The 27,825-nt window shown below is 44.0% G+C and overlaps 1 protein-coding gene across 4 annotated transcripts; it reads right to left on the minus strand.

Moving 5' to 3' along the window:
- Positions 1-484: 484 nt before the first annotated feature.
- NR1D2 (nuclear receptor subfamily 1 group D member 2) lies at positions 485-27,781 on the minus strand. 4 transcript variants are annotated; one of them, XM_019498077.2, is made up of 9 exons: positions 27,611-27,781; positions 23,055-23,164; positions 20,666-20,926; positions 17,996-18,084; positions 16,152-16,296; positions 12,354-12,988; positions 11,190-11,375; positions 6,630-6,840; positions 485-4,241 (listed from the first exon to the last, which is right to left on the minus strand). In XM_019498077.2, the coding sequence occupies exons 2-9, from the start codon at positions 23,098-23,100 to the stop codon at positions 4,045-4,047; spliced, it is 1,770 nt and encodes a 589-aa protein (XP_019353622.1). In that variant the 5' UTR covers positions 23,101-23,164; positions 27,611-27,781; the 3' UTR covers positions 485-4,044. The 4 variants fall into 4 exon arrangements, with proteins under 4 accessions (XP_019353622.1, XP_014458690.1, XP_014458693.1 ...); XM_014603204.3 differs by lacking the exon at positions 27,611-27,781 and adding an exon at positions 25,503-25,628; XM_014603207.3 differs by lacking the exons at positions 23,055-23,164; positions 27,611-27,781 and adding an exon at positions 25,503-25,630.
- Between the last annotated feature and the right edge of the window lie 44 nt (positions 27,782-27,825).

Below are 27,825 nucleotides of genomic sequence, written 5' to 3' on the forward strand. Positions count from 1 at the left end.
CTCTATTTTTCTTTCCATCCTGATGGCCTTAATGCTGGTTTCTTTTAAAGCAGCAAATTCAAAATTGTTAAGAGGACAGGGCCTTGGTGTGTTTGATTCCCAGAACCTGAGACTTTTTCTTTTCCATTCAAGCTCAAAACCAGAAAGGGCCTGGGAAATCAATTATGTTTGCCTTTGTGTTCATGCCAACCTTGCTTTGAAACCGTACTTACAGAAAATGAAACCATACCCCTTAGGGTTACAGGGTTATGTCCTAGAAATACAGTGAGATTTTAAGTTAGTATTTAAATGAGGGAAGTCTAATTATATCCTGTTCGTGATCTCCTTCATCAAAACAACCATTAATCCACTTTGCAAGAAAAAATATCATTATCTTGTGAAGTCTCTTTGCGAGTCATTGTCAGTCATTCTAGCTTCATTCCTCAGCATATCCTGTTCCCCATCTAAATGATGTATAGAGATACATAACAGCATGGAAGCAGAGTTTAGTTTGCTGATGTAATGCCCATATTTAATCTTTTTAAACATGTAAAATCAAAGTAAAAATTTCATTTGTCATACAGTACATTATATTGATCTTTCAGCAATGACCCATCTACAGTACTTGAACATCTGGCATGAAGTCTATTATCTCACCATTTAACAAGTGTATAACCAGTGACACAGTAAAATAATGAGCTCACAATACATGGCTAATGTGATTATTCAGCGGGGGGGTTTGTTTCTATAATTTTTTGTAGCTCAGTGAGCGTTTGCGATGCGTGGGTCATTTTAAACATTTCCTTTTAAACAATCTGTTTTTTTCATCAGAGTTCTTTTTCTATTATGTACAGGAAGATTTAACTGAAATTGCACAAGTCAGAATATCTACCTATATGCATATATGTTGCACCTAACTAAAATTTCAATAAGCGGTAGTCACACAGTCCTGGTTATACATTCCTAAAGGCTTAATAATAAAAATCTGAAAAGAAAAAAAAATACGTGTATGTGTGGTAATGAAGCCTCTGTAAGAGGCCAAAATTCCAGGGTCAACTTTTATCTTCCACTTTTTAAAATAAGGTCTCCAAAGAAGCCACCTCAACTCCAAGATACAACAAAACATAATGTAGTTGTGTCCTTTCAAAATCTGATTTTTTGGATAAAAGTTCTGTGATGCTGCAAAGCTAGTAATACTGGTGGAATGCAGCCTGCTACGTGATGCGAGAGCCTTGAAAGTGTGATCTGGTTGAAAAGCTTATTCAAAAGGGGCCATTATCCCATGAGTAATAAAGTTAGAAATTGAAGGGTAGCTTTTGCAACACCACACCAGCTGAGGGAGGCTGGGGAGTTCCCTTCTTGAAAGCACAGAGGCAGAAAGGGATCTCGGAGTCATTACCGACTCCAAGATGAACAATGCCAGACCACAGCCAGCAAGGCCAGCCATACTTTGTCATGCATCCAAGGTGCATCTCAAGCCAGTCCAGAGAGGTGATACTCCCCCTCTATGCGACTTTCGTCAAGCTGCAGTTTGAGTACTGCGTCCAGTACTGGGCGCCGCACTTCAAAAGGGATGTGGCCAGCCTGGAGAGGGTTCAGAGGAGGGCCACCCACTTGGTGAGAGGGCAGCAGGACAGGCTGTATGAGGAGAGACTGAAGGACCTGAACCTGTTCAGCCTCAGCAAGAGGAGGGACCTGGTGGCTGTCTACAAGCTCATCAGGGGGGAAATCAACATCAAATAGGCAGAGCTCTTTTCTCCCCAGCACCACCTGGGGTGATGAGGAACAATGGTCATAAGCTGATGGAGAATAGGTTTAGGTTGGAAATCAGAAGGCAATATTTTACAGTTAGGGTGGCCAAAATCTGGAACCAACTTCCCAGGGAGGTGGTCCTCGCCCCTACCTTGGACATATTCAAGAAGAGGTTGGATGATCACCTGCCTGGGGTCTTGTGAACCCAGCATTCATTCCTGCCTGTGGCAGGGTGTCAGGCTAGATGATCTGTTCAGGTCCCTCCTGCCCCTAGCTGCTATGATACTAGGTGGGGGAGTGCTGGGAGAGAGCTCTGCCCTCTGCTTTTTAGCAATGAAAGTCTGTACTTACCCTCCTGGCCATTTCCTGCTGGTGCTTTTTTGAGCAGTGCCATTGGGAATTCTGCTTTGTATGGTATGTGCTACAATGAGGCCGGCAATAAAAGTATATAGTGGCAGAGTTCCCATTGATTTGTGTGATGCAAGTGGATTTATAGGGCCATACCCAAAACCCAGTACCATGATTTGGGAAGACACACTGACTTCAATCAACTTCGAATCAGGTCCATGGCCACTTGAGATTTGAACCTGCCAGCTTAACAGGAATTCTACAAATCAGAAGGCTTTCCGGGTTGTGCCCTTATCATATCACATTAACAACAAGAGAGGCGAGTATCCATTAACAGAGCACTTAGTGTTACAAAATTCTAAAACCTTAGAGGATCAAATTTTGACATGAGTCCATTTAAACAAAGGTAACAGAAGATTTTCCTTTGACATTATGTGACAGCAACATGACTAGAACTTCACTGCTTTGGCTTTTTAATCGACATTCTGTGGCATCTATTCTTGCAGTGACTGGAAAAAACCCAGTCTCATAAAGAATCACTTTTGAAGACTGCAAACTATCAGAGTATAAAGTAGACCCTGAACATTTGGGAATTTTTGTTACCTACGTGAATTATAAAAGGTTTTTTTTTGTTTGTTTTTTTTAGGCGGTGCCGGGGGTGGGGGGAAAGAAATCAGAAAATCCAGTGGAACTTTGTCTACACAAAATAAAACATACAGATCTAATATTAACACACAAATGAAGGAGGGAAAACCCAGACTATGACGAGATGAAGGGATGTCTCACATTCCAGAATTCAAATCTCATCTAGCAGGCAAGCAGCAAAATGGTGTAGTGTAAGAAACAAATGGTCACAGAGCACACTAAATAATGCAATCCAGATAATTAGATGGATATACTTTTCCTGAAATCTTCCTCCAGGAGGAATCGATAGAGTCTATTACTCATCTAATAATTTCCTTTCAGCTGTCCTGAACAGTTTGAACAGTGTTCAGCAGCTTAACCGTTATCACACCATAAGAACTTAGTGGCAAAGAATAATCAGTCTAACTAGTACCATGAACAATTTCCTTTCGCTTCTGTGTGACATTATAAAGTCTGAACCTGACCCTGTGCATTTAGTGCCACAGTTTTTCTTAAAATAACAAACACAGCATTTCAATGCAAATTTGATGTTTTCTAAAAATTAGAAATGGTCAGATATTTAGCAATACACAAAGTGCATCTATTTGGTTTTGCCATAAATCACCATCTTTTGTAGGTTTAACTCCTTCACAGTTTAAAATATTGTGAAGAAATTATATGTATATATATATTTTTTATATAGAACTATTTATATACATACATGTATATACACACAACTCTGTACTTTATATGGTCATAAACACCCACTATGTCTCTATTTATATTATATACATATGGCATGTGTGAGTACTTAATAATGGGTTGGTCTAGACTGAAATCATTCCATCAAATTTCATGGAGCAAGAACAGTGAAACCATGAGTGAACCAAGAGCTTTCCTCACAAGTCCATACATCAGATGCAGGAAAAAACAAATAAATCATCTCTCTCATTTCCTTGGCAGTGCAGGATTGTTTCCACCCAAGTCCATGTTCCAACACAGCCATTATGTATTGGCTTTACATCAGAGGGAGCTGAATTTTTTATTTTTGTTGAGTGAGGAAAACAAAAAATCCTCAGTCAACATCTATTCAGATTCAGAGTAAACTCTCCAGCAAAACTGCGACAGATTATTTCAGATACATTGGAGGACTCTGAATGCTGTGCTGCCAGCAGCTGAACGTTCTCACTCTGGTGTATTATTGCATCGTTATGGAACATCTAATAATCGTTCAGAATCAACGAGTCCTCTCTCTCCAACAAGTTGTACAAATATATAAATATCTGAGCACGAAATAGCTTAATACGAGGCAAGTCCTTGTAACCATCAAGAGCTGAAGGCCTAGGGGTGAACTTTAAAGGCCAAGAGTTCCTCAGAGTGCATGTTGTTTAAGGAACGCAAGTCAGGTAATTTCAAAAGAAGTTTTGTAAAAATAGAGGCTTCATTTGGATGGTTTTTCATAATTAAGGTCCGTAGCGCTCGAATTAATGTTTCCTGCAGTGCCTCCACGGAGTTGACATTTTCTATTCCAGATCGATCTAAATTGAGGCGGGGGGAAAAGACAGATATGGCTTGTAACTTAAAACCAGTTAGTGTCCAAATTAGCTAAGAGAGAAAGCAGTAGTATAAACACCCAAGTTAAAAATGCTCAAATCTGGGTGCCTTTACAGACAGCTCACTGCAGAAGACTGGTTCAGTCTTATGGACTCTGGGTCAGCAATATTCTCACACGTGCATTCAACCTGCAGGCCATCAATCACGTTACGTTTCAACACAACATCTGCTTACGTGCTTGGTTTAATAGGGATGGACATAAGCATGTGCTTAAATCCCTGCTGAATCAGAGCTTCTAGTACCTAAATGAAAGAAGCTTCTCTCTCAGAAATGGGGAGGCACCTGGCAGTGTCTACTGACCAACAGGGATCAGGAGTGCTCAACACTTCTAACTCCTTACTTAAAGTCCCTGCTTTTCAGGATCCCAGTTTTAGGGTCTTACTTTAGAAAACTCTCTCTTTGTGAAACCTATTAATAGGTACAGGTGAGGCAGAACTCCTGCCACACGTCTCACTTTCTTGGAGGCACATGGCATTCCAAGGTGCCTGTACAGGGAAACAGGGCTACAACGCCATCTTTCCCTATATATTGTGGGGGAAAAAGCTAATGCACTTCTGAAACGGCACATTAGCTGGTCCGCAGCTTCACCATGCTTGGGAGCTCATGAAGTACACACGGCTTTGTTCTGTTGTCCTAAATAAACTTATTACAGCAACAACACTGTAAAATGTTCAAAGTTTTAGCTGCTTTTTTATGACTCACAAGTCAAATTAGCTTAGTTTTTAACTACAGAGTATACAGGTGATTGACATGAATGCCCCAAATCAGGAAAGCATCTTTATTTAAGAAGAGGGCTTAAAGATGTGCTTAACTTGCAACTACTCCAGCTGTTCCTGTTGAACAGGTCCCCTGGGATGCCAAGACAGGGAAATGTGAGGCCAGGAAAAAATAAAAAAAATAAAACAAGCATGGTTCAGTAAGAGGGACAGGGCTCAGGCCCTGGGTTCCCTGGCTTAAATTCTTGCTCTCAAAGGGGAAAAAGCCTTCCCCACTGCTTTCTACCCATCTTATCCAAACAATATTAAATACCAAGCGCAGTGACAGCTTCAAAAGGAAGCCTGGAAAGTGGATAATGCTTAACCTGTGGACTGGTGGCTATGGCACTGTGCTGGAAAGATGGGAGAGACAGTATCAAACCCCCTCTGAATCAGGAGAACCTACAGCCTTAAGTCTCCCACTTCCTCAGCAAATGCCCTACTCACCCAGCTATTGAGCACAAATAGGCTGCCCCCCACTTCATCTTTGCCTGGCTACAATTTTGGGATTTATGCGCACATGGAGCTGTGCACTGTGGGCAAAGTATAGCCTACTGCATATGCCCAGTAGCTTTGATCATGGTTTAATTTAACCACTGGTTCATGGTTTAAACTAAACACTGCTTCTAATATAGATCCAGATTAGGAGTGAAATGTTAGGCAACTAAAATACCTATTAGTCTCTGAAATCAGGACATCAAAAGTATCTGATTCTCCCATTACTTGCACTGGTGCAAGTACCTTTACTGACATCATTTTGTAAAACTAATATGAGGAGGGAGAAATCATTAGACCCACTGTTTCCACTGTGGATGCTACTTCTTGTTTGCCTGTTGACACTTTACTGTATTATATTAACATATTCTTCCTGAAAACTCTTTGGTAACCGGCACCTTACAAGCTGGCATGCTCTGTTAACCAGCATGCCGCCTTTAAGGAAAAGTGAAACCGGAAGCACCTACTGCAGCACATCCAGTTTCTCCGAGTCCCCACGGACCAGGGGAAAGCAACCGGCGCTGCCAAGCCCCTACGGCCCGGGGCCATAACAGGCTGCGTGGAGCTGTGCGGGTCCCACCTCCCTGTCCCGCAGGGCCTGTGGGAGGGGCAGCGGGACGTGGCAAAAGAAGTGGCAGCTGGGGCTGCTCAATTAACCGGCATATTTTGTTATCCGGCATTCCCCATTCCTGGGGGATGCTGGATAACAGAGCTTTTACCGCAGTGAGATAATTTTTTTTGTAAAGTGATAGTGATTTTTTTTGTACAGGAAAAAGGCTAAATATTTTTCTTCTTCTTAATGGAAATTTGGATTCCACGGTAAAAAGATGGGATCTCTAAACATCTGTGAATCAGCAGTGATTTTTACATTAGCTGTCTGAAAATCAGAGGTGTAAAAGTTTGTACTGCAGGCTACTAGAAATTTACATAAGACCCATTAAGTTGATCTATAGGGATTCAGTTAGGCTTGACATAATTATATACATTTTCTAGAAACCTTTTCTCTAACAGAGAATTGCTTTCAAGTTTTGACACAGATGCAGACTAATTTTGTATCCTTACCTGCAGATACCAAAACAACTGCTGTAAACAAACTCATTTCCTCATCGCTAAGTTGCAGGGCATTTAGCTTCTCGCTAAATTCAAACATGGAATTGAGCAAATCACCGGCTCCCATCAAATGCAATTCATCCACGCTGTACTTCTTTCCACTAAGAAAGGTGACAGTACGTTCCTTTGTATCAAACAGAGATGAAAACCGTACCATTAAAACCTGGTAAAAGAGGAGAACAAAAAGGACATGGATTTGTGGAAAATCTAAGAAGAAATTAACTTAATGAGTAACATTCTAATCAGATCACTCTTATTGCCTACACAAGTATCCTGTGTGGAAATTGACAACAACCCAGTTAGCTCTATGGAATAATGCAAGCTATAGCCCAGAATTGGACAGAATAAAAAAGTGGGCATTATTATTATTATTATTAAGCAGGCTGGAGGGAACAAAATAAAATTCAAACCTCTGACTGCCTAAGCCACAGAACAAAAAAAACAAACACTCTTCACAAATGTGCCAGTGTGAAGGCTTGTGTCTGGACAGCCCAAAGTGTTTGTGATATTGAAGACTTTTTCTTTTGGTCCTATTTATGGGTAGGAAGGAAAGGTTCAAGCTGAAGCGTCATTTGATGTAAACTGTAGTTTCTCCATTGAAATAACTCTGGAGTGATGTCAGCTACTGATCTGACTCATCTTGTGATATTTGTAAAAAATACCATGCCATGCCTGTCTTTTCACAGACTGTCGTGAAAAGGAACAGTCTGTGGATTTTGGAAAGGTTAAGGAAGCAGAACTTAAAATTGTATTTTGCTTGCAGTTACCACAAGGAACATACTTCTGGTATAGGCACCTACTTTTGAGTATTTACAGTTTACCTATTAGGCTGAAATTTCGCTTGCTCTCAGCTCCATTGTGATTTTTTTCCTTGCAGAACATGTCTGACCAACCTTATTTATGTTTTCTAAATGTACACACCTGCCTTTTCTCACAGTGTAATCTAAAACCAGCTTCATCTTAAAACTTCACGTTTACTGTACTCTGTTTTGATTTCCGTCTCACTCGCTCTGTGTAACCACATTAATTTTAAAAGGATTTTACCATTGTCCAAGAGGAATTCTGGGTTTTCAAAGTTTCTTTTCACACACTTACAAATGCAGTTCAGAAGAATGTGCCTGGAAATGTCATGTCATCCATGCACAATGTGTGACCTGCAGCTAAATTTAAACTGCACAGCAAAGTGCAGTAACCTGGTAAGAGGTATGGAGGCTATGCTTGATAGTTTCACTTTCTGTACCCAAGCAATGTGTCCTGTGGTGGATCCTACTGTGGAGAGGCCTATGTACCACTGAATCCCTCGAAATAGAACTAAAATGAGACTTTGGGAGGCACATAGCTCTTAATTAAAGCCACGTGGCTTTTTCTCACAAGGTGCTGAGTACCTATCACCTACATCATTTTCCATAGAAACTGAAAATGCATGGTACTTCATGGGATTGGGCTCTACAAGTATGGAGTCACTAGCCAAAAATTTCACCTGTTAATTTTTAGGAGAGCACTGCACTTATTCTGATCTTCGAAATATACCAGCTGAGGACTTTGCTATGTAAGTCACAGGAACTAGGGCTGGAAGCGACTCTGACAGGTCATCTAGTCCTAACCTCAAAGTACTACAAACCTAAACCATTCTTTCTAGAAACCAGTCTCAGACAGTTTTTAACTACCTCTGATGCTACAAACTCCCTATCTAATCTGTTACAGTGTTTAACTATCCTTACAGTTAGACTTTTTCTAATATCTAACCTATATCCACTTTGTTGTTAGAAGTCAATTTAATCCCATTATAAATTGATCTATTCCCAGTGGACAGTTCAGCCTGCAAGGGGCTGCTTGGCCCTCCCGCCCCATGCCCCACATATACCCACCTCCTGCCCCACACACTGGGGGGCTAGGGCCCAGGGGTAGTGGGCAGCTGGTCAGGAGCCAGGTGCACTGGGTTGGGGTGGCCATCAGCATTTACAAATGGGTCCTGGTACAAAAAATTGAGAACCACTACCCTGGCCCTGCCGATTTGAAAATGGAAATATATGGAAAATATTTACTGATTGTTCTTGTAACTGGCATTAAAAGCAGATGAATGAGGCTTCCTATTCAGTCACAGAGACTCCAAAAAAGAAGATTTAATTGGAAAAGATGGTTGTTTTAAGTAATTCCATCTCCCCATTTGGGGTCTCATTTTGGGATAACCTGGGCATAGATAGCTACATGTAGAATATTTAACTGAGAAGAACGTCTTTTTGTATAACATTAGGAAGGAGTTTAAAGGCTACTGAAGAAGTGTTTGGGAGAAGAACCTAAAAACAACATCCTTAGCTGGGAAACAGTTCATTTTACAGCTATTGTAGGCAAGAATCGATATGTTAACAGAAATATAAGTACCCTGGAAGAAGGAGCAGTCTAAAGCAAAGATACAAAAAACCAGGGACATCAGAAGCTGGGCCTCAAGTGTTACAGTTAACATGTACCTCAACCCAACAATAATCCATTCCAGAACTATGCTACATAAATATATTATAAATAAACCCAACACATTTCAGAAGAAGACTCAATTGTTCAGTGCAACACTTCCAACTAACTAAAAAATAATATGGAAACCAGACCTGTCCACAACAGTGACTTTGGATTTTACGAGGTCAAGTCTCTTATGCTCATACAAACTTAACTCTACTGGCAACAGTGTGCATCATACATACACGCAGGTAGGGGTGCACCAATAGAGATTTTCTGGGTCGATACCAATGGCCAATTTTTAAATGAGCCATACTGGCCAATACCAACCTGACTGCCGATACGTGGCCCAGCAGCTTGGAGAGCAGTGTCTGGCTGGTAAGTCTAATGTGGGAGAAGGGGCAAGGGTAGAGGGAAGGGGCATGGTGGGGAGCAGGTCAAGGGCCCCGTGGCAAGGGAAGGAGTGGGGCTGGGGCAGGCACTGCCCAGCTGGAGCAGGGCTCAGGACAGAGCCATGACTCATCCAGGGGGTGCAGAAGCAGCTCCCACAGCTGCATACACCCCAGGAAGGCATGGGGGTGTGTGCGCCCCAGATCTGTGTGCAGGGCGAAGGTGGGGTGCTGCTGCAGGTAGGGGCAGCACCAAGCTCTTCCCAGTGTGGGGGCAGGGCTGGGCTGGGCTGGGCTGCACTTGGGGCAACTGCAGCCCTTCCCAGTGCTGCCACCACCTGCCCTGAGTGCAGGCCCAGCCCCACCCCCACACCAGGAAGAGCCTCAAGCCTGCAGCAGCAGCCTGCCCTTGTCCTGTGCTCAGATCTGGGGGCACATATCCCCCATGTCCCTCTGGGGTGGACGCAGCAGGAGTCACTTCCCTCCTAGACGAACTGCTCAGAGCTCCGCCCCGCCCCAGCTGTGCAGTGCCAGCCAAACGCCTTACCAGCTGGCCAGATGCCTTACCAGCCGGACGCTGTTCTCCATGCTGCAGGGCTACACTCCTGTCCGCCTGTGTCCTGTACTGAGGCTGCATGTATGCTAGGGCATTACTGGCAACATTATCGGCCATATCAGCCAAAAAAACCTGATTGGTGATAATGTAAATTTGCCTTATGTTGGTGCTGATACGATATGGGACCTACGTATTAGTACACCTCTACACACAGGCACACAAGGTAACAGGCCTTTTAATGAAGGACACAAATCATAATACAACATCAAGTATTGTGGATTTGTGCACAAGTTTAAAGTTACCAATTATACACAATACTTCAGTACTGACCATAAACAAGGTAACTAAAAGGTAAAATATAATTATAGTGAGTAGGGCAAAGGACCTTCTATCAGGATCCAAAAAACAGTCATAATGTGGCCACTATACAGTATTTATAGTTTAGCAACCGCACTGTTGACTATCTGAAACAACTAAGACTTCTGTGACTGTTATACCATAGTTACTACTGGGACGACATCTGGTAGGGATGGAAGCACTCTGACACAGGCTGGCATCCCTGCAAAAAAGTGCCCTTAGGAAGCAGAGGGGCCAGGTGCAGAGCTCTTCTGCAGGACTAGCAATTCAGATCAGATCTCAAAAGCAAAGCTGTTGCCGCAGACACAGTCCCTCCCTACTATACTTGCTTCTCTCTAGGCCAAGCAACTTGTTATAAAAACAGCAACAAGGATGATTTACTAAGCCTTGGGACTTAAGGAGGAGTGTTGTGGGCTGTATTTCTGGTTAGTCAAGAATTGGCTGAGGCAGACCAAAACCATAAACACTCCTGGACTTGGCAGAAGGTCACTCCTAGAACTTACCAACAAGGCTCTCCACCAATATAATTCAGCATAGCTCCACTGATGCCAGTTAGTGCCATGCCAGTTTATGCCAGCTGAAGGTTTAGCCCTTTTCTCTAAGACAGCAATATGGCACTCCTCTGTCATCATGTGTGGAGAAGTCCAATGCTAGATCCAGACACACTCATCTCTATAATGGACAAGACTGTTGCACAGCCTCTCAAGTCAAGGTAAGAAGCTTGAAGGAAGTTCACAAGGCAGGGACTACAATTCTCACCTCAAAGGTTCCAGCCTTTAGAAGGTTGACCTGGTCGTGCTGGGAAAGATCTCGGAACCCCGGGATACGTTTGGCAAACTCCACAACTTCTTTCACTGCAGGAGTAAAGCTCATGGAAAATTCTTCCCAAACTTCATGGCCAGATTTAGTTGGATCCACATAGGGAGTCTTGCTCATTGGACAAACCTAGGATTTCCACACACAAAATCTTACATCTATTTCAAAAGTTTTACCAAACGTTTGAAAGAGACTCTCTCATACTTTAGAAAAGCATCACACTAATAACGTAACAGATAAAATGTGTGTTCCTCTGTTAACTAATTGGTTGAACAAGAAGGGCTTTTATGCAGGTCCATTTAACAACAGCATTTTAAAAAATTAACGTTGTCAGGTCCGGTAACTCATATAACAAAAGACTGTACCATGCAGGGGATCCGTGGTTAAGTGTCCCTCTCCAATCTATTTTACTCTAATTTAACTTTTAAATTTTAATTGCAGGTACTCATATCATCTCCACCATTGCCCTATATAAGCATTTTACAATCATAAATGTATTTTGCTTCAGGATGTCCCTGCAGGTCAAGGAAGTGCTAGTCCCATTTTACAGATGGAAAAGCTAACAAGTAGGAAAACTTAGTAGTGTGATTTTAGCCCAAGACTTTCTTTGGTTACTTTTTTACAGTTGCATTTTAAGCCAGACGCACTAACTTCATAAACTTTTAAAAGCTCTCCCTTAAAGAAGGGTTTGATTAATTTACTGGATTTCAAATAAACAATAAGTTGGAAAAGTGAGTTTTATCAAAGAAACCTTTGATATTTCTGGCTGCCAAATAGCCTATGTCCAATCATATCTTTTGTAGGTTTTGGCTGAAAATAGGTTATTCAGCAGCCAAAAAATATTTCCAGAAAAAAAGCCAATACCTGTCTGATTTCAAATCCCACACACAACTTAAAGCATTAATCTCTCTTTAGTAATTCTCTGCCACTACACTGTTCCTCTCCGAGTCCCAGCTATAACCCAAAATGACCCACCTTCAATCTCACTGACTAAATGCGTACATTTTGGCCCATTTTTATTAACAGTTCATTAAAATGAAAGCAGAGGAATACTACTGAACCCTTCACTAAAGTCAAGGTGAGCAAGAATAATTGACATCACTATACCAGATGCATTCTCCTGCCAGTGTTGCATGAGTAACCATTCATGTTCTCATTTGGAGAAAACCCATCTTCTGGAATCCTATCACATATTCTTTGAGTATAACTGTTGGTAAAGTTCATACAGTGGCCATTTGTCAAACAAATGGTGTGCCCATTTGGATAATGCATTACATTTCTCCCTTTGTACTGTCCACTGAGATAGTGCTCATTTTCGGTATAATGGATGCCATTAAGCCCACTGCTACAACGGTCACTATTCAAACTATACTGTTTAGTGTTCTTTGGAATTCTCTCCCCATTGTGTGGCTGCACGGCCTCAGCTGGGTTTTGTGACTGTTCCTGGTTGTACATGAAGGTATCTTTGTGGGCTCGGGTCACCATACCAATCACTTCTTCCTTGGCAATGTCAGAGGGAGGAGGAGGAGGAGGAGGTGGTGGTGGAGAAGGACTTTTGATGTTCTCCTGCTCTTGTTGGGGTTTGGATGCAAGTTCTTCAGGTGCTTGCTCTTGATGTTCTGATAATGCTTCATTTGACGAGTGGCCATTGAATTGGCTGTTCATCATGGTCTTCATGGCACTTTGCATTTCAATCAGCATTCTCTGTTTTTCACGTTTAGGAATGCGGCCAAATCTAACAGCTAACGAAGAAGAAAAAACAACAGCACTTTTAGTGCTACACAATCATAACAAGTTCAATGGACTACTACTAAAAGAAAAGTGGGAGCTAATCCTTATTTCATTTAAATGCGTCAGAAGTAACTTCCCTCGAATGTCCCTAAAATAAAGCCAGTATGAAATCAGAATTGGGTCCAAAGCCATCTAGTTATATGCGGCTATTTATAGGTAAGCAACAAAAGCAACTAAAAGTATGCTAAGATTGTTTGCATTGCTTTTTTCTTAGTTTTCCAAACTTGGGCACAGAATATGCACAGAGTTGCACTGGCTTAGGCAAAGATGCAATTAAAACCCACTGTAGTTCAATCAGTGCATCGGGGCTGCAAACCGATTAAAACTGAATATATATTAGATTATTTTATGTTTACAGAGGCAAGTAAAATAGATTAATCAGGTGTAAATCTGTGCACAGACTAGCCCACGAGGACTGAATTTCATCAAATAGAGTGATAACCAGAGACCCTGGTTTTCTCAGATTTAAAAAAAATCCCCAATTTTCGGTTAAAAAAGAAACCCCAAATTCACATTGTTTCATGAGTTAAATGAAACACCACTAACATGTAGACATATATTAGTGGTGTTTCATTTTACTCACAAAAAATGTGGATTTGTGGTTATGAATGTTACAGCAGGTTTTATTATTAAAGGAAGATTTATGTTCTGATGGAAAAATGAAGCCAAACAAAATACATTTTCATCACTTCATTGAAAACCATGGCCAGGTTGAGATTTTCAGTAGTGTATATAAAGACTTAACTGATCATTCATGAAAGCTTTGCAACTCTGCTCGTTTCCTATGCCAAAAACCTCTTCCTTAAGCTCTACGCATTTAGCCAAGTTGATTACAATAAAAATACTATGCACTAATGGCCCCTATTAAAAGACCTCCTGCCAGAGCTTGACTGGGCAGTATTTCCTGCAGTTTAAAAAGAAAGTCTAACACACATATCCATACATAGGACACCAAGGGCTCCTACTCCCAATTTTAGCTTTGCTACTGTAATCCAAAGAGGCATCATTGGCGCACACACAAATTACCTTCCCTATAGTAAAACTGAGTCTCTGACATATTTCAGTTGGGACACAGCCCAGGGTTAGGCATGTAGGCCTTGCAAAGATGAGCTTAATTTTTTGAATAGCTGCACCCAATGCGACCCTACATTAGGCCCTCTCATACTCCTAAGCAGCCATGAGTCTCCCTCTTTCCCCTCACAGCTGGTAGCCCATGAAGGAATGGCAGGTTGTGGGACCCATCTCACAACAAAAGCTCAAAGAACCAGTTACTGTAGGGATATGTAACCATTCTACTTTGAGCATATGTCAGCATGAATCCCAGTGCAGGTAAGTGGCGAGCAGCATTGTCTTAGGAAACTGGAAGGGAATAACAATTGCATTAGTCCAAAGGTTGGAAAAATGCACCATTCCTCCAAGCTTGTCACTTGATCTGGCAGCTAAGTTTAGCACATAATGCTTGGCAAGTAGAGAAGAGTGGTTCCATACAGCACAATTTCAGATGTCAGCACATTTAATGGCAGACAGAAGACAACTCTGGTAAATTAAACCTTAATTGCAATGGGAGAGGTACACTGTCCAACTGGTAATACATTATGCTTCACATGTTGATGGTCTTTACAGTGAAATAACCTGGCTCTTGAAACAGACAAGTAAGGCTACATACTGACTGTGGGTACAGTCTGGAACATTGGTGTGCGTCACTGCAATATCTAGATGGAGCTAGAGTGTGCAGCTTTTCCCCCTAGAGTAGGGCACACTTTTGAGAAAAGTACAGGTAAGCTAGCTAATTGTTTTAAGTGGGTAAGTAGATTTTATCTGTAGGTGTCCCAGGTGAGTCCATTACTAATGCCTTTGATGGAGCAGTTTGGGAACTATGGTGTAATCACCACTGCAGCTCCATGAGGCATTTGAGGATTAGTCAAGACAAGTTGTCAGGCTGGAATCTGAGCGACAAGCCATCAATACTGTAAACCCAAGTGCTTGACCCTAAATATCGGTGCAGACACCCTCAGTGCCAGAGACTTTGAAAAGCAGAACTTGGTCCCATCACAAATCTCAGGCAAATTGTGTAGACCAGCATTTTTCAACTGGTGGGTCACAACACAAAGAGTGGGTCGCAAAAATATTTGAGGGTTGCGAGCAGGTCCCCAGAAAAACCCGTGAAAGCACTGGCTTCCCTTTGTGGGCTGGTAGCATTCCAGCCTGCAAGCAGCTGCCTGGGATGATTGGAAGCAGTGGGAGCATGCACGTCTGCGAAGGAAGATGCTTGTGGCCAGCACAGAGTGAGGCCGGGTCATGGGAGCAGCCCCAGTTGCAGGTAAATAGGGGGATGGAAGTCCAAGGGATGGTCCTGAGGGCTTCAGCGGTGTATGTGTGAATGCGCTGACCTACTGGTGCTGAGGACGGTGGCCAGGCACAAAGCTGGGACAGGAGGAGCAAGGGGAGAAGGCACCTGGCCCTGCAGCGGGGGAAGGAGGTGGTGGGACGGGGCCAGAGCCCATACGCACAGGGACCCAAACCTGCTGCTCATGCTTTGGGGCCAGTGAAACAGAGGCATCTGGGGGCCCCCTCTGGCAAGGCTGGAGGGGCAAAGGACTGAGGATTGGGAGTGATGGGCACAAGCATGGCCGGCAGGGCCAGGGGGTGTAGGTCAGGACAAGCCATCCATCTTGGCAAATGAGTCTCAGTACGAAAAAGGTTGAGAACTACTGGTGTACACCATGCAGATGACAGCAAAAAAGTAGCATGGACCTTCAAGTCAAGAATCATAAACTAGGCCTGAGTCTGACATGACAGAGGTAGGTGTTACTGTCCTGAATCTGCAGCAGTATAGGTATTTGCTCACAGAACCCTTTCTTTGAAATAAGAAAATATTCAGTGATGTCTAGAAAAGGGAAGGATCCTTCTTGGCTAATATTACCTCCCATAGGGAGCTGGTAAAAATGCAGGAGAATCATACAGTGAGATAAAATGATCCAAATGCAAGAGACAGCATCGCTGTCAGCGTACAACAACCCATCTTTGTATAAGCTTTATCATTCACTTTTGAGCTGAGCAACAAAAGCAGCATCATTGATTTTAAGAATGTCGTTATTCAACATAGGAACGTACCATCTCTTGACATTCCAACAGACAGACATTTTTTGAAGCGGCACTGCTGGCATCTGTTCCTATTCATTCTCATTATAGAGCAGTTGTTATTCTTCAGGCATTTCTTATATTGGATATTTTGCTGAATACTTCTTCTGAAAAAGCCCTGAAAACAAACACAAAAAAGAACCTCTTACTATAGATGTTAAATCCATCTGTTAGCAGATATGCATAACTTACGTACAGACTCATATACCCCTTTCAGAATCATCTGCCCTAGATGTCACTAGCAGCACTTTTACAACTTCTCATGATTGTTTTTTCCCTGCTGGCTGTTCTGAATGTACAAAGAAGTATAATTATAGGTATGTATGTATAATGCAACAGTTAGTATTTATTATAATACATTCCAAAAGTTTCCCCACATGCAACACTAAAATCCTTTTACAACAGAGAAACTGAGGGGTTAAGTGACTTGCCAAAGGTTGCACAGATTTCTGGAAACTGAATCCAGATCTCTCGACTCCCGGCTGTATATTTTAGCTACTAGGCCATTCTCTTGCACTGCATCTAAACAACTTTCCCATTCCAAACCTGACTCTTTTACATGTAATAAGTTCCTTTACATCCTTGGGGATCCTGTATCTAAAAGTGGTCTTATTCCTCTGTAAATGTGGAGGCATGCAGTTTAGGTGTTTCCATGGAAAAGGACTGCACATATCCAAGCATCAACTTTTAAAAGAAGTTTGTGCATATCTTAAAATGTTTAAGATTAGCCCTCTGTGGCAGGGCACAGTGTGTGCCTGCCACTTTAAGGGCCAGAAGGCAGCAGCCAGCAGGTGCCTGATGAGGGCAGCCATTTTGGATCTGGGGCTGCCCATATAAACAGGGCAGTTCTGCTGCTGGAGGCCAGGCAATAACATTGGCTAGCCGCAGGGCTGCTGGTATCATCTGGAGGTAAGGGAGGAGCTGTAGGGGATGGTCAGAAGGCTCCTGGTCCTGGGCATGACCTAAAAGTGCACCCTGCCGGGTGTGGGTGGCCTGGTGGGGCTCTTAGTGGCACGGGAGCCCCCAGGACATGCCAGGCCACTTACCACCCCAGTGAAAGGTGGGTCAGGGCGCCTTAACACCTAGCCCCCATGACTGGGTGGGTTACCCCTTTGATTGGAGGGCCTGGAAGGTGGACCTCCAGAGAGTGAGAAAAGGCCATAGACTCAGGCCTGTCCAGACTTCCCCTGACTGGCCAAAGCTGGGGCCAGGACCGGAAGGGTCGAAGGGCCAGGAGCCCACCGTGAGGGACACCCAGGAGCTGAGGGCCTGGGGTCCTGACTGGCCCGGAGGTGGGCCAGGGCTAGAAAGCCGAAGGTCCTGGTGGGGGGGATCACACCCGAAGGGGAGGCAGTTCAGGGAGCTATGGTGCCTAATATGAAGGCGGAGGAGGCTGCCTGATGAGAGGAATCCAGGTGGGGTTCAATTAGGAGGATTCTGGGGCCAGTGATTATGATAACACCTAGATGCCATCTGCGAGGCTTGGGGCTGCGGTGTAGGGGAGGAATGGAGCTGCAAATAGCACCCCCTGGCATCGGGGCAGGAAATGGGCAGCCTCCCGCTCGATTAACATCTATTAAATAAATAATTCCAACAAGGCGTGGCGGGAGAGAATGCGGGCAGTTGGCCCAGAAATAGGTGGGCGGGCCACGGTTGAATCGGCCCTGAGCAGGCCCCCTGTTACACCCTTATTAGGTTAGTATAGCTACCTGTTCAACATCACTGAATGTTCAATTCCTGCACAATACCAGTTATTAAGCAGCGAGTGATCCAAAAACTAATATTTCTACAGCAGAAAGGAGAGCACTATGACTCACCTTGCAGCCCTCACAAGCATGAACCCCATAATGGAATCCTGAAGCAACGTCTCCACAGACTTTACAGAGAAGGACCATGCCACTGAATTCTAGAAACAGAACAGAGGAAGGGGCATGAGAAACCAATGACAACTTCCCCTTGTAAAAACATATTCCCTTTTTTTTTTTTAATCCATTCAGTAAGGAAGTTCAACATTCAAAAAACAAAGGGGACAAAACAAAGAGTACAGGAAAACCTGGCACTGCTTATCAGTTATTACTGCACGAAATATCATTGGATAAAATGGAGAGAACACATATACACTGGGCTTACAGTCAACATTGTATTCAATAGTAGAAAAAATAAAGTCTGCTTACATTTATGAAATGCTAAAAGGATCATTTAGGAAACTAGGTCACCAAAGTTTGGGTTCAATCTGTCTTCAGGACAAGGAAGACAATATAAATGTTGCAGTTTCCCCAACTGAGAATAAAGATATTTTCTTAAAAACAGAAAAATTAAAGGACACTGTTAACTTAAAAACCATATATTGCAAACATATCATTTACTTTAGTTATTTATTAACACAAACTTAGGTCCCACCCTATAACTGAATCCATATGGGTGGATCTGTGCTCTTGCATAGGCTGCTTACACAACCAAAAAATCCCGAAAACCCCCAGTGCTTTACCGAGCCCAGCACATGCCCAGAACAGACATCACATAAGCTTGACCTGGCGTACCCAACTTCTGTATAGATCAGGCACATCAGCAGGCTTCTTGGTGCTTTTATCTAACACCTGATTGAATCAGATGTTTGATAAAAGTGCCAAAAAGCCCTGCTGAAGTGCCTGATCTATACAGATGCTGTGAAGCCAGGTCCAACTAATATGCTGCTTCTTTTGCTAAAGTCAATTTTTTTTCCATGTCCATCAGTAGCCATAGTGCTTACCCATTTGAATGTAATTGTAAACTAGGGCTATGCATTATAAAAGGTGAAATAATTATGCAAGTCCAATTTGCTTGTCACTGTTTATCCTCCGATTATAATTTTGAATGTTTTATTTCAGCAAAATGAATGAAAATATTTTGTGCTATTTTTGTATTTTATGCTACCACTAGTGTGGAAGCAGAGTTCAACAGAGGCTGAGTGACACAGGTGGTCAGGAATGCTTCAATGAAATGATTTTCCCTCAGAGAATACAGTTCCATTGAATTTCAGGTTTTGATCTGATATGGAAGAAAAGACATGTCAAAAAATCTCAAGCTCCTTTGTGAAGGAGATCTCCATATTCTGCACAGCTTTACTAAGCATTTAAAAACTTACACGTCAATTTTCTTTATAGAGTCAGTTTTACTGTGGAGTTCTCATGCCTTGATCTCCCAAACACATATGCATGTGACTAGATTTCAGTGCATGAGTAATCCCATTGAGCACTTCAGTGTGCGCCAAACTAAAGATCCAGGAGATGGAAATTATTTTTTTAACTTAAGGATTTTTAAAGTAACATGATCAGACTTAAGTGCTGACTTTATAGCGTCTCCAAATCATAAAATAAAAGGCGGTTTTCCAAAGGAATTCTGTAACTTTCAAACATAATTTTGCCTCAGAAATAAATTTAAAAGTTGTTTTCAAATAATGCCTTTGTTGAAATACTCTGTCATCCACACAACTTAAATATTTGTTATTCAGGGTTAAACGTTTTCCTGAAAAAATTGGAGGTCTCCTTCAGATTTTAAAAACTGCTTCAAAACTTCTTCTTTACTGCTGAACTTTTCCAGTTGCCAAAGAAAGTCATAGAACAGAAACAAAGTGAGCAGATACCTTTAAAAACCCATAGCTGAAGGGGAATTGCTTTTAAAACTTCCCAACAGTTTAGAATATAAAAGCAGTTGCAACTATGTGGTCGCCATTCTTGCAACTGCATGGCAATTTTTCTGTTGTATGCAGTAGCTAGGGGTGGGAGGCAGGGGCATCAGCCTGCAAGCTAATTTTGAACAGGGGCTAGAATAGCCCCCCCAAGGAGCCTGCACAGCAGCAGCCGCTGCCGCCACTAGGGTCTTTTGGTCTCCAGGTCAAGTAAAATCCCACCAACTCTCTGGTACTCAGCAACCCATGTCCCTCTACTCTCTGCATCTCTGCCCAGGATGTCATTGCTCTCTGGTTATAAACATTTTCTCTGCTCAGCTGAGAATTTCAGCAAATAAAAGATGTTTCTTGGAGCAAACTTTACAAGCTAAAAGGTGATGACCACTTTTTTAAAGTGATAGGAGTCAGTTACCTGACACCCCCTACAGGTCTCAGTTAAAAAGGGTCACATTTTTAACTATTTTTTTTCTGTGCAAACCTAAACCAGGCTCATGGACTGCCTCTTGGTTCTGTTTTCATACCATATGTAGCACCATGGGCTCCTGGGTCGTGGCTAGGGTGCTGAACTGCTATATTCATATCGGTAAGGAATAAGAATGGGCTGTTTCAGCGAAAGGGGCACAGCTTGGAACACTTGTATCATTTCCCCAATTGCTAGGATTGGAAGTGAATGGTAATATCTAGAATGTGCAGAAGTTGCCCTTAGTCCAAACAAAACCAGCTGCCAGTCTGAGTCAGCAGAGTATGACAGTATCCGTTTGCCTGCATGGTGGGGGTGAGATGGGACAGGTGGTAGAATGCAGGTTACTACTAAACATACTTGTGACGCTACTGTGGCCCTTGGTCAATCCAGCAACCTTAGACTGGTTTGTTTTAATGGCATCATCTAGTTGATCGTTCTTTGGTGAGCTGTCGGAGCTCTCGCTGCTCCTGCTGTTACAGCTGCTTTCAGAGGAGGAACTGCTTGGTGAAGATGGTACAGGCGAAGAGGATGACTGGAAACCACTGTCTGAACTTTCGCTGTGACAAGAGGCTGGACTAGATGCTGAGCTGGAGGAGCTGATGTACGCTATCACACCACCTGGAGGAAGAAAAAGAAAAGAACATAGTGACACACATGTACACAGCTGACCTAAGAACCTGACCCAGCAAGTCACGAGTTCTCACATGTGCTTCCACATTCATCCCTATTAGCTTTCAACCTGACCTCCACTTCTGCGCTCCAATCTACTCCTGCCCTCACAGTGACCTCCAAAACAGAGAATGATATTAGATAAAGGGGAGCAAGAAGGGGGGAAAACCACATGCAGAAGTAAGAAGCTTACATCCGACAAGGTGGATGACAGACTCAGTGAAGGGACTGAAAGGGGGATGTAACACGATCAGACTCAGCAGCAGTGTTTCAAAACAGATTCGAGAGAGACATGCATGCTAGACAAAGAAGAAAGATGTGATGTTAGAGACAAAAGTGGAAATAATCTGCATTAGTGTTAGAGAGGAAGGGCAAAGGGTCAGGTTATGACCCTGAGATACGGAGAATGTCAGAGGTGTCTCTGGCAATGGAGAAAGATGAGGTGAGGTGGAAACAGAAGATAAGGAAGTCATTCCTACCCTACTTTTTTCTAGTAAGGACTATTTGTGATATTAATGATCCATGTCATGTTTTTAAATATGGCTATATGTGGCTTGTCAGGGCAGCTATTTACAAAGCTCAGTTGTTTTGCTTGTGCAACAGAGAACTTGTTCATGGCCTTAAGCTCTTGAGATTCATTTGGTGGAGCAACTTCTTATATTCTTCCAAACACACAAGTAGCTTTGCTATTTTTGAAGGGCTTCCTTTTCTACATTATATGCTGAAGAACTGACCCCTTGGGGAACATAACCAAAGAACCATTAAAGTTTACACTTTTTTTTTTTTTTTTTTTTGAGAATCTGCCTATTATCTCTAGGATCTAATATTTTAAAAGCCATTACAAGACATTTGCTATTGGATATTGATTTTTAAAAAATAGATATTTAAAAAAAAAAAAAATCAGTAAATGTAAAAGTTCACTATAAAAAGCCAACCTGAATTTAAAATGTATATTTAATTCCTTCTCTTCTTCTCTGTTATTGTTTTGCTTCTTGTGACAGGTCTCTGCACATATAACTTAATTACTTCCTAGACTAAACCAACACATATGCTATAAATAAATGAAGTTTCAAAACTGGCAAGTGACAGTATTTTGGAAGTAATTTAGTCTGTGGAATATTTGCTCAACAGAGTAAGTGGGTAAAGCTGTTCCTGGGTCATGCTACTTTACATTAATTGTAGCTTATTTGAGAGTGACAGCTGCCATTCTGTTCTGCTATGGCATTACATAATTCCAAGACCAATACTGTACTAGTATTACTTTCCATGAAAGTCAAACAGATACTAACTTCTAAATATCAGTGCTTTTGTAACTGTAAACAATCTTCTTAATGTTTAAGATCTTTAATGTTAGATTTTGCTTTTTAATAATGGTATTGAAGACATTACAGTACATTCAAATTTAAATCTCCCATTGACACTGTAGAAGCTTCTTACTTCCCACTGCCTACCCAGCAAAATTTTCAAAAAAAAAGGTTATGTGAACAAACAGGGACCTTACAAGGATCGCTTTTCCTAAGCCTTTACAGTGTGCATTCCTATACACCAAATATAGTAACCACCAAAATCCATCCAGGATTCATAACCATCCAGAATATGTGAAGTGTATGTGAAGGAGCTGTGCTGAATATATGTCATGTTTTCATAATAGGAGGTGTGCACCAAAAATCTAGCCAAAAAAAAAAGACACCGCACTAAAGTATTACATAATTCTTAATCATCAAACTTATACTAACCACTAGGGGCACAGGGCTGTGCATTTGCCAGGGCAGACCAAGAATTTCCCCTGGTATCATGAATACTGCTGCAGCAGCTGATTAATGACAGCACCAAGCTTGTAAAGGAAAAAACACTCTGTTCTACCTGGGCTCCAACAGAGGGAAGTGAAATCCCAAATTGGACACATGCCATGTAACAGCAACAAGGAACACTAAACAAATATACCCAGTAGTATTTCTCCAGTTGGAAGAGACACTCTCTCTATTCCAAAGGACAGAGAAACCTGAGATGCAACTCCTTCCCTGACTGTGATATGAAAGACAGGAAACAATTTAAGAACGTTTATACAGAAAGTTACCTTTAATTTTACCTTCCCCCTCACTTTTGAAAAGGAGCAGTCCCATTGGTTATCCTGAATACTCTTGCACACTGAAAATGTCTTGGACACTTGTCACACTACTATGAGATCTATTAATAAAAAAAAAAGTATCTTAGGAGACTCTTTAATTCCCTAGGAATCCATTGGTCAGGACTCGTATTTCTTTGTATTTAATTAGAAGCATTAGGGTTTAACTGTACTCCGCAAGAACACATACACGTAGTGAGGAAGAAAACAATTTTCAGATAAAGGAGGTCCTTGATAGTGTATGGACAGGTCACATAGTACACGTGAAGCTGGCATTTCTTAAAATAGGATTTGCTAACAGGTAAAAAGCAAATCAATGTTATTCACACTGAACAGTATTGTTGAAGATATGATGTGAGACTAGTTTCAGACACTCGTTTTAATCAACTAGATAAAAGAAATATGAAAGGAAGTTGGTACCCTATATCAACTGTGTATATATGGACATGTGTATTCAGAAGGAAATTATGTAACATATTAGTGACTTCTTGGCTATTTAATTTCAACTGACTTTGAGGGCACAATTTCAACACTGCCTGCTGGAGGGATGCTATTTGGTTACTTTTTAATCCATTTTAAGATCACTGTTACAAGGATTCACATTATTTTCTTCTATATTTGTCCTTTCCCATTTCACTTCTGCTCTCTTCATTTGTAAAACTTTTTATGCCAAACAGAACTTTAATCAAGAAAAAAAAGAAATGTTATGGGCTGTTTCTCCAGCACAGTTTTCTAAATGTTAATGATCACCACACAGTTTAATACAACGACAAAGAGAGCAAGAGAAATTCTTCAAAAACACCCAAACTGGCAAATTTTTAAATTCTACATTCTTCCTGAAATAATTTATAGATTTCCAGCCAGACTATGTGCTAAGCAACTATGGGCAATGCAAATCCCTCCATCCTCACTGAATGCAACTATGCTTCAAAAGTCCTGGAATGGGACAGCAAGCTAACTAGACACCCTCTGTTTTATTAGAGCCATTTCACTTACATTTGCTGTGCGTGTGAGAGGAGAGAGAGGGACAGTGCATCCTTATATAAAGTCACTTTCCTGAGAGAAGTTGTTTCTACTCAAACAAAAACTCCCTCCAACTTCCACACTGCTCAGATAAAGGATGAAATCATTCTAATTCCCATACTCCCAGCAATGCTCAACATCCTGTTATGCAACATGTTAAAAAACCCATCGGTGTCCAACCAGCTGACACGCTACACTCCTTACCTCAGCTGAGGCTTGTCTACCACCCTTTTTCAACTTAAAATCCCTGCTGCTGCAAAAGTCCATACACGTAAGTGGACTACAAAGCGAGAGGTGTTTTCAGCACATGTACGTGCCCCTGACCACCAGGCCACAATGCAACAAATCAAAGGCAACTGCCACAAGTTCTCATGATCAGTCACAAGTAGTTGGCATCTTTAATGCACCAGAGGAAATAGTCAACTGTTCAAATTGGGGAGTAATTGGCATCATCATCATCACAGCTGGCCCCATTCTCTCTCCCAGCCACTTTCACCCCCTTCCATACTGCAGAGCGGTGGCAGCTGCAACAGCTGCTCCCCTTGCGGCCCGGAGAAAGGCTGAGCCCTGCTGCACTGCAGCACGACCCCGCGTTCACCTCTGCGGAAACAGGAACCGCGCCCCTTTGGAACGCGGGCGACCTCCCCTTGTTGCAACGTTCTAACCCCGCCCCCGGCGGAACGCTCGGCCCTCCCCGGCGCCGCAGTGCGAGGCCGAGGGGCAGCGCGGGGGCGGGGCGTGGCGTGGCGTGGCGAGGCAAGGCGAGGCGAGGCGGGGCCGGGACGCCGCAGCCCCCCCCCCCGGGCGTCCCGGCAGGCGGGGCCGACAAAAGCTGCAGCGATCGGGCTGCGTCCGCCCCACGTGTCTCGCCGCGCCCCAGCTCGACACTCCGAATGTAGGTCACCAAAACAGCCGCCTCCCGCGGGCCTCACGTGTCGGGCCCGGCAGCCACCCCGCCAGGCCGCCCCAGCACGATTATGCAACCCCGCGTCACGGCCCACGCGGCCAATGAGCGCGGCCGCAGCGCGGAACGTAAACACAGCGCGCACGTGGCCGGGCCGGCTGGGCCATGTGAGCGCGCGCGGGCGGCTGCGGAGATCCGCGGCGGGGGGGCAGGAGCAACCGGGCGGGGCCGCAGCCGCCAGCCGGACCCGAGCCCCACAACCGCGGGGCTTAGCGCGGGGGGAGGGGAAGATGACCTCCCTCCTCCCCTCACGCACCTCGGCGCGGAGATCGGGGCACCTCCCAGCGCTGCCCCCTGCGGCTTCTCGGGCTCCCCCGTCCCTGACACTGACCCCCCGCAGCCGCCGGGACCCAGCTCGGCCGCCCCTCGCCCAGCCTGCCCCCGCTGCGGCGGACAGAGGATGGGGCTCTCACCTGCGCTGACTTCCATGGCGGGCTGAGCTCGCTCCCGGCTGCGCCGCCGCCGCTGCTGCTGCCCTTCACAACAAAAGCGAGCGAGACTCGCGGAGTGCGGCACGGACCATGTGACTCCCCCCGGCCGCTCCCGCCCCTGCTTCCCGGCGGGCTCCTCCCCGGCCCGGCCCGGCCCGGCCCGGCCCCGCCCCGCCCCGCCCCTTCACCCAGTGACACACTTTCTCGCCATGCGGAAAGCGGGAGCGCGCGTGCGGCTGTAAGTGCTGGGGGCTCTCGGGCACCGCAGCCTCCCCTCTCCGCCCGAGCCCGGCCTGCTTTCCTGCCCTCAGCCTGGCCCGCCCACCCCAGCCCTGCGCATGTTTGTGGTTGGGAAGCCCAGGGCTGCAAGGAGCCTCCAGGGTCTCTCAGTCCAGCCTCCAGCCCTGTTTGCTCCCAAACCACTCCAGGCGAATAGAGCCATAGAGAAGTAGAGCTGGAAGGGCTCTTCAGAGGTCATATAGTCCAGTGGGTCTCAACTTTTTTTTGGTGCCAGGATCCATTTGTAAACAGCACTGGTCAGTCTCTGCCCAGTGTCCCTTACTCCCCACCCACCTACCCAGTGTGTGGGGTTGGGGGTATGTATGCCCCCCCACCACAAGAGACCCTCACAGGCTGGAACTCTGCCAGCCTGCAAGGGAAAAGCCACGGTTTCCCGTGTGTTTCTTCTTTAAACGTTTTTAACGTTTGCTTGTGACACTGTCGTATACTTTTGTGACCCACTTCTGGGCTGCGAACCATGGGTTGAGAAACGCTGATCTAGTCCAACCCCTTGCCTGAGGCAGGATCATCCCTAGCCAAGCCACCCCATAAAACCATAATCTGAGCTCTGCATAAGACTTACCCTCAACCCAGACACAACAGAGACCTAACACCCTAGCACTGCAAGCGTGGGGCAAAGGAGATGCTACTGCTGCTCTGGGTAATGTGTTCCCCCCTGTCCTGCTGATCTTACAAAGAGGAAGGGGTGCTTCTCCAGAGATTTGGGTCTCAACCTGCTTTGCTGTCTTTATCAAGCACTTTTTAAATACATTGTCCCATGTGAGAACTGGGGGCAAAGAGGAGACCCCTGCACTGAAGAGTTCAGGCAGCAGGGAATGGAGAGGAGAGTGGAAAACAGTTTGGGAGGATAACCACCTTGGACAGTAGACACAGAGCACTGGCTTTCGTGCCCTTACTCACGGCAACGGTGAATTGAACCGGTGTTTCATGTCAGTTTTCCTTTTGATACAGTAAAAAAATTAAAATCTCACCTTTAAAGAAATCGAATCTATAATAGAAAAAAATCTCAAGTTGCTTCACTTGAAAGAGCAGGAAAACATGTCAAGGATTAAAATAATAGTAAAGGCAAGGATTACAAGCTGAGTTGGCTCTTCCCTCTTGTCTGAGTCAGTCCATCAGATTAGAGCCCTGACCCACACCTTTGCAAGGATTTCCGATATTGTCTGCTCTCCATCAGAGCATGCTGATGTTGCAACTAGTATTGCAATCCTCTACCTCATCTGTAACGCAGGACGTGGCCACAGAGAAGTGCCTCAGGCATGATGATTGCACTTTTAATCATCATCTGCCACCATGTCCCTGTGCCAGTGCCATGCTATAGCGTAGACAGGAAATGTAAGCATTAATTGGAAGAGTGCGTTTAATTCCTCCGCTTCTAGTCTTACCATCACCATCAGCATGAACAATACATGCCCCTGGAGGCTGGGGGGCATGGCAACTGCCCGCAGGCGGTGGTGGCAATGGCGGGGGTGTGGCAGTGGTGAGCAGGCAGCCTGCAAGCAGCCGCGGCGGTGTTGGTGGCGGGGGGCTGGCGGGCAGCGACTGCCCACAGGAGCCGCCGGCAGTGTTGGCAGCGCTTCTTTCAGGGGTGCACTGCCAATCTCGGAGTGCACGTGCACCCGCATGCACCCCCTACACATCACCAATGATTATCTGATAATGTTGATAGCTCAGGGCACAAGTTTTCTTTCACCAATTCATTCATTCACTCACTACGTGTCAAGGGAATAAGAACAGTTTTCCCTGTTAGAAATGTAACCAGCTACTTACTCCCAAGTAAATCCACTTACTTTTCTCCCCAGACAACCCATTCTCTTCATCACTTCTGTTCCACTTCAGGAATGTGCACCCCCTGAGGCTTCTTTATACTATATGCGGGAGTAGGGACTGGCAGGGAGTAGGTATTATAAACAGTTTAGACCTGGATTGTTTCCCTCTGTGGACCCTAGGACTCAAAAAAGACAAAACACAAAACAAAAAACCCAAGAAAAGTATTAAAGGAAAA

This window comes from Alligator mississippiensis, chromosome 5 (assembly GCF_030867095.1).
Source record: "Alligator mississippiensis isolate rAllMis1 chromosome 5, rAllMis1, whole genome shotgun sequence".
NCBI lineage: Eukaryota > Metazoa > Chordata > Crocodylia > Alligatoridae > Alligator > Alligator mississippiensis.

Coding starts and splice junctions, on each gene's coding strand:
- NR1D2 (XM_019498077.2), bottom strand. CDS start 23,100: ATGGGACTGCTCCTTTTCAAAAGTGAGGGGGAAGGTAAAATTAAAG. Junction 20,927..23,054: donor GGGGGAAGGTAAAATTAAAG/GTAACTTTCTGT, acceptor TTCTTCCTCCAG/GTGGTGTGATAGCGTACATC. Junction 4,242..6,629: donor AGTTGTTTTGGTATCTGCAG/GTAAGGATACAA, acceptor GCCTCAATTTAG/ATCGATCTGGAATAGAAAAT.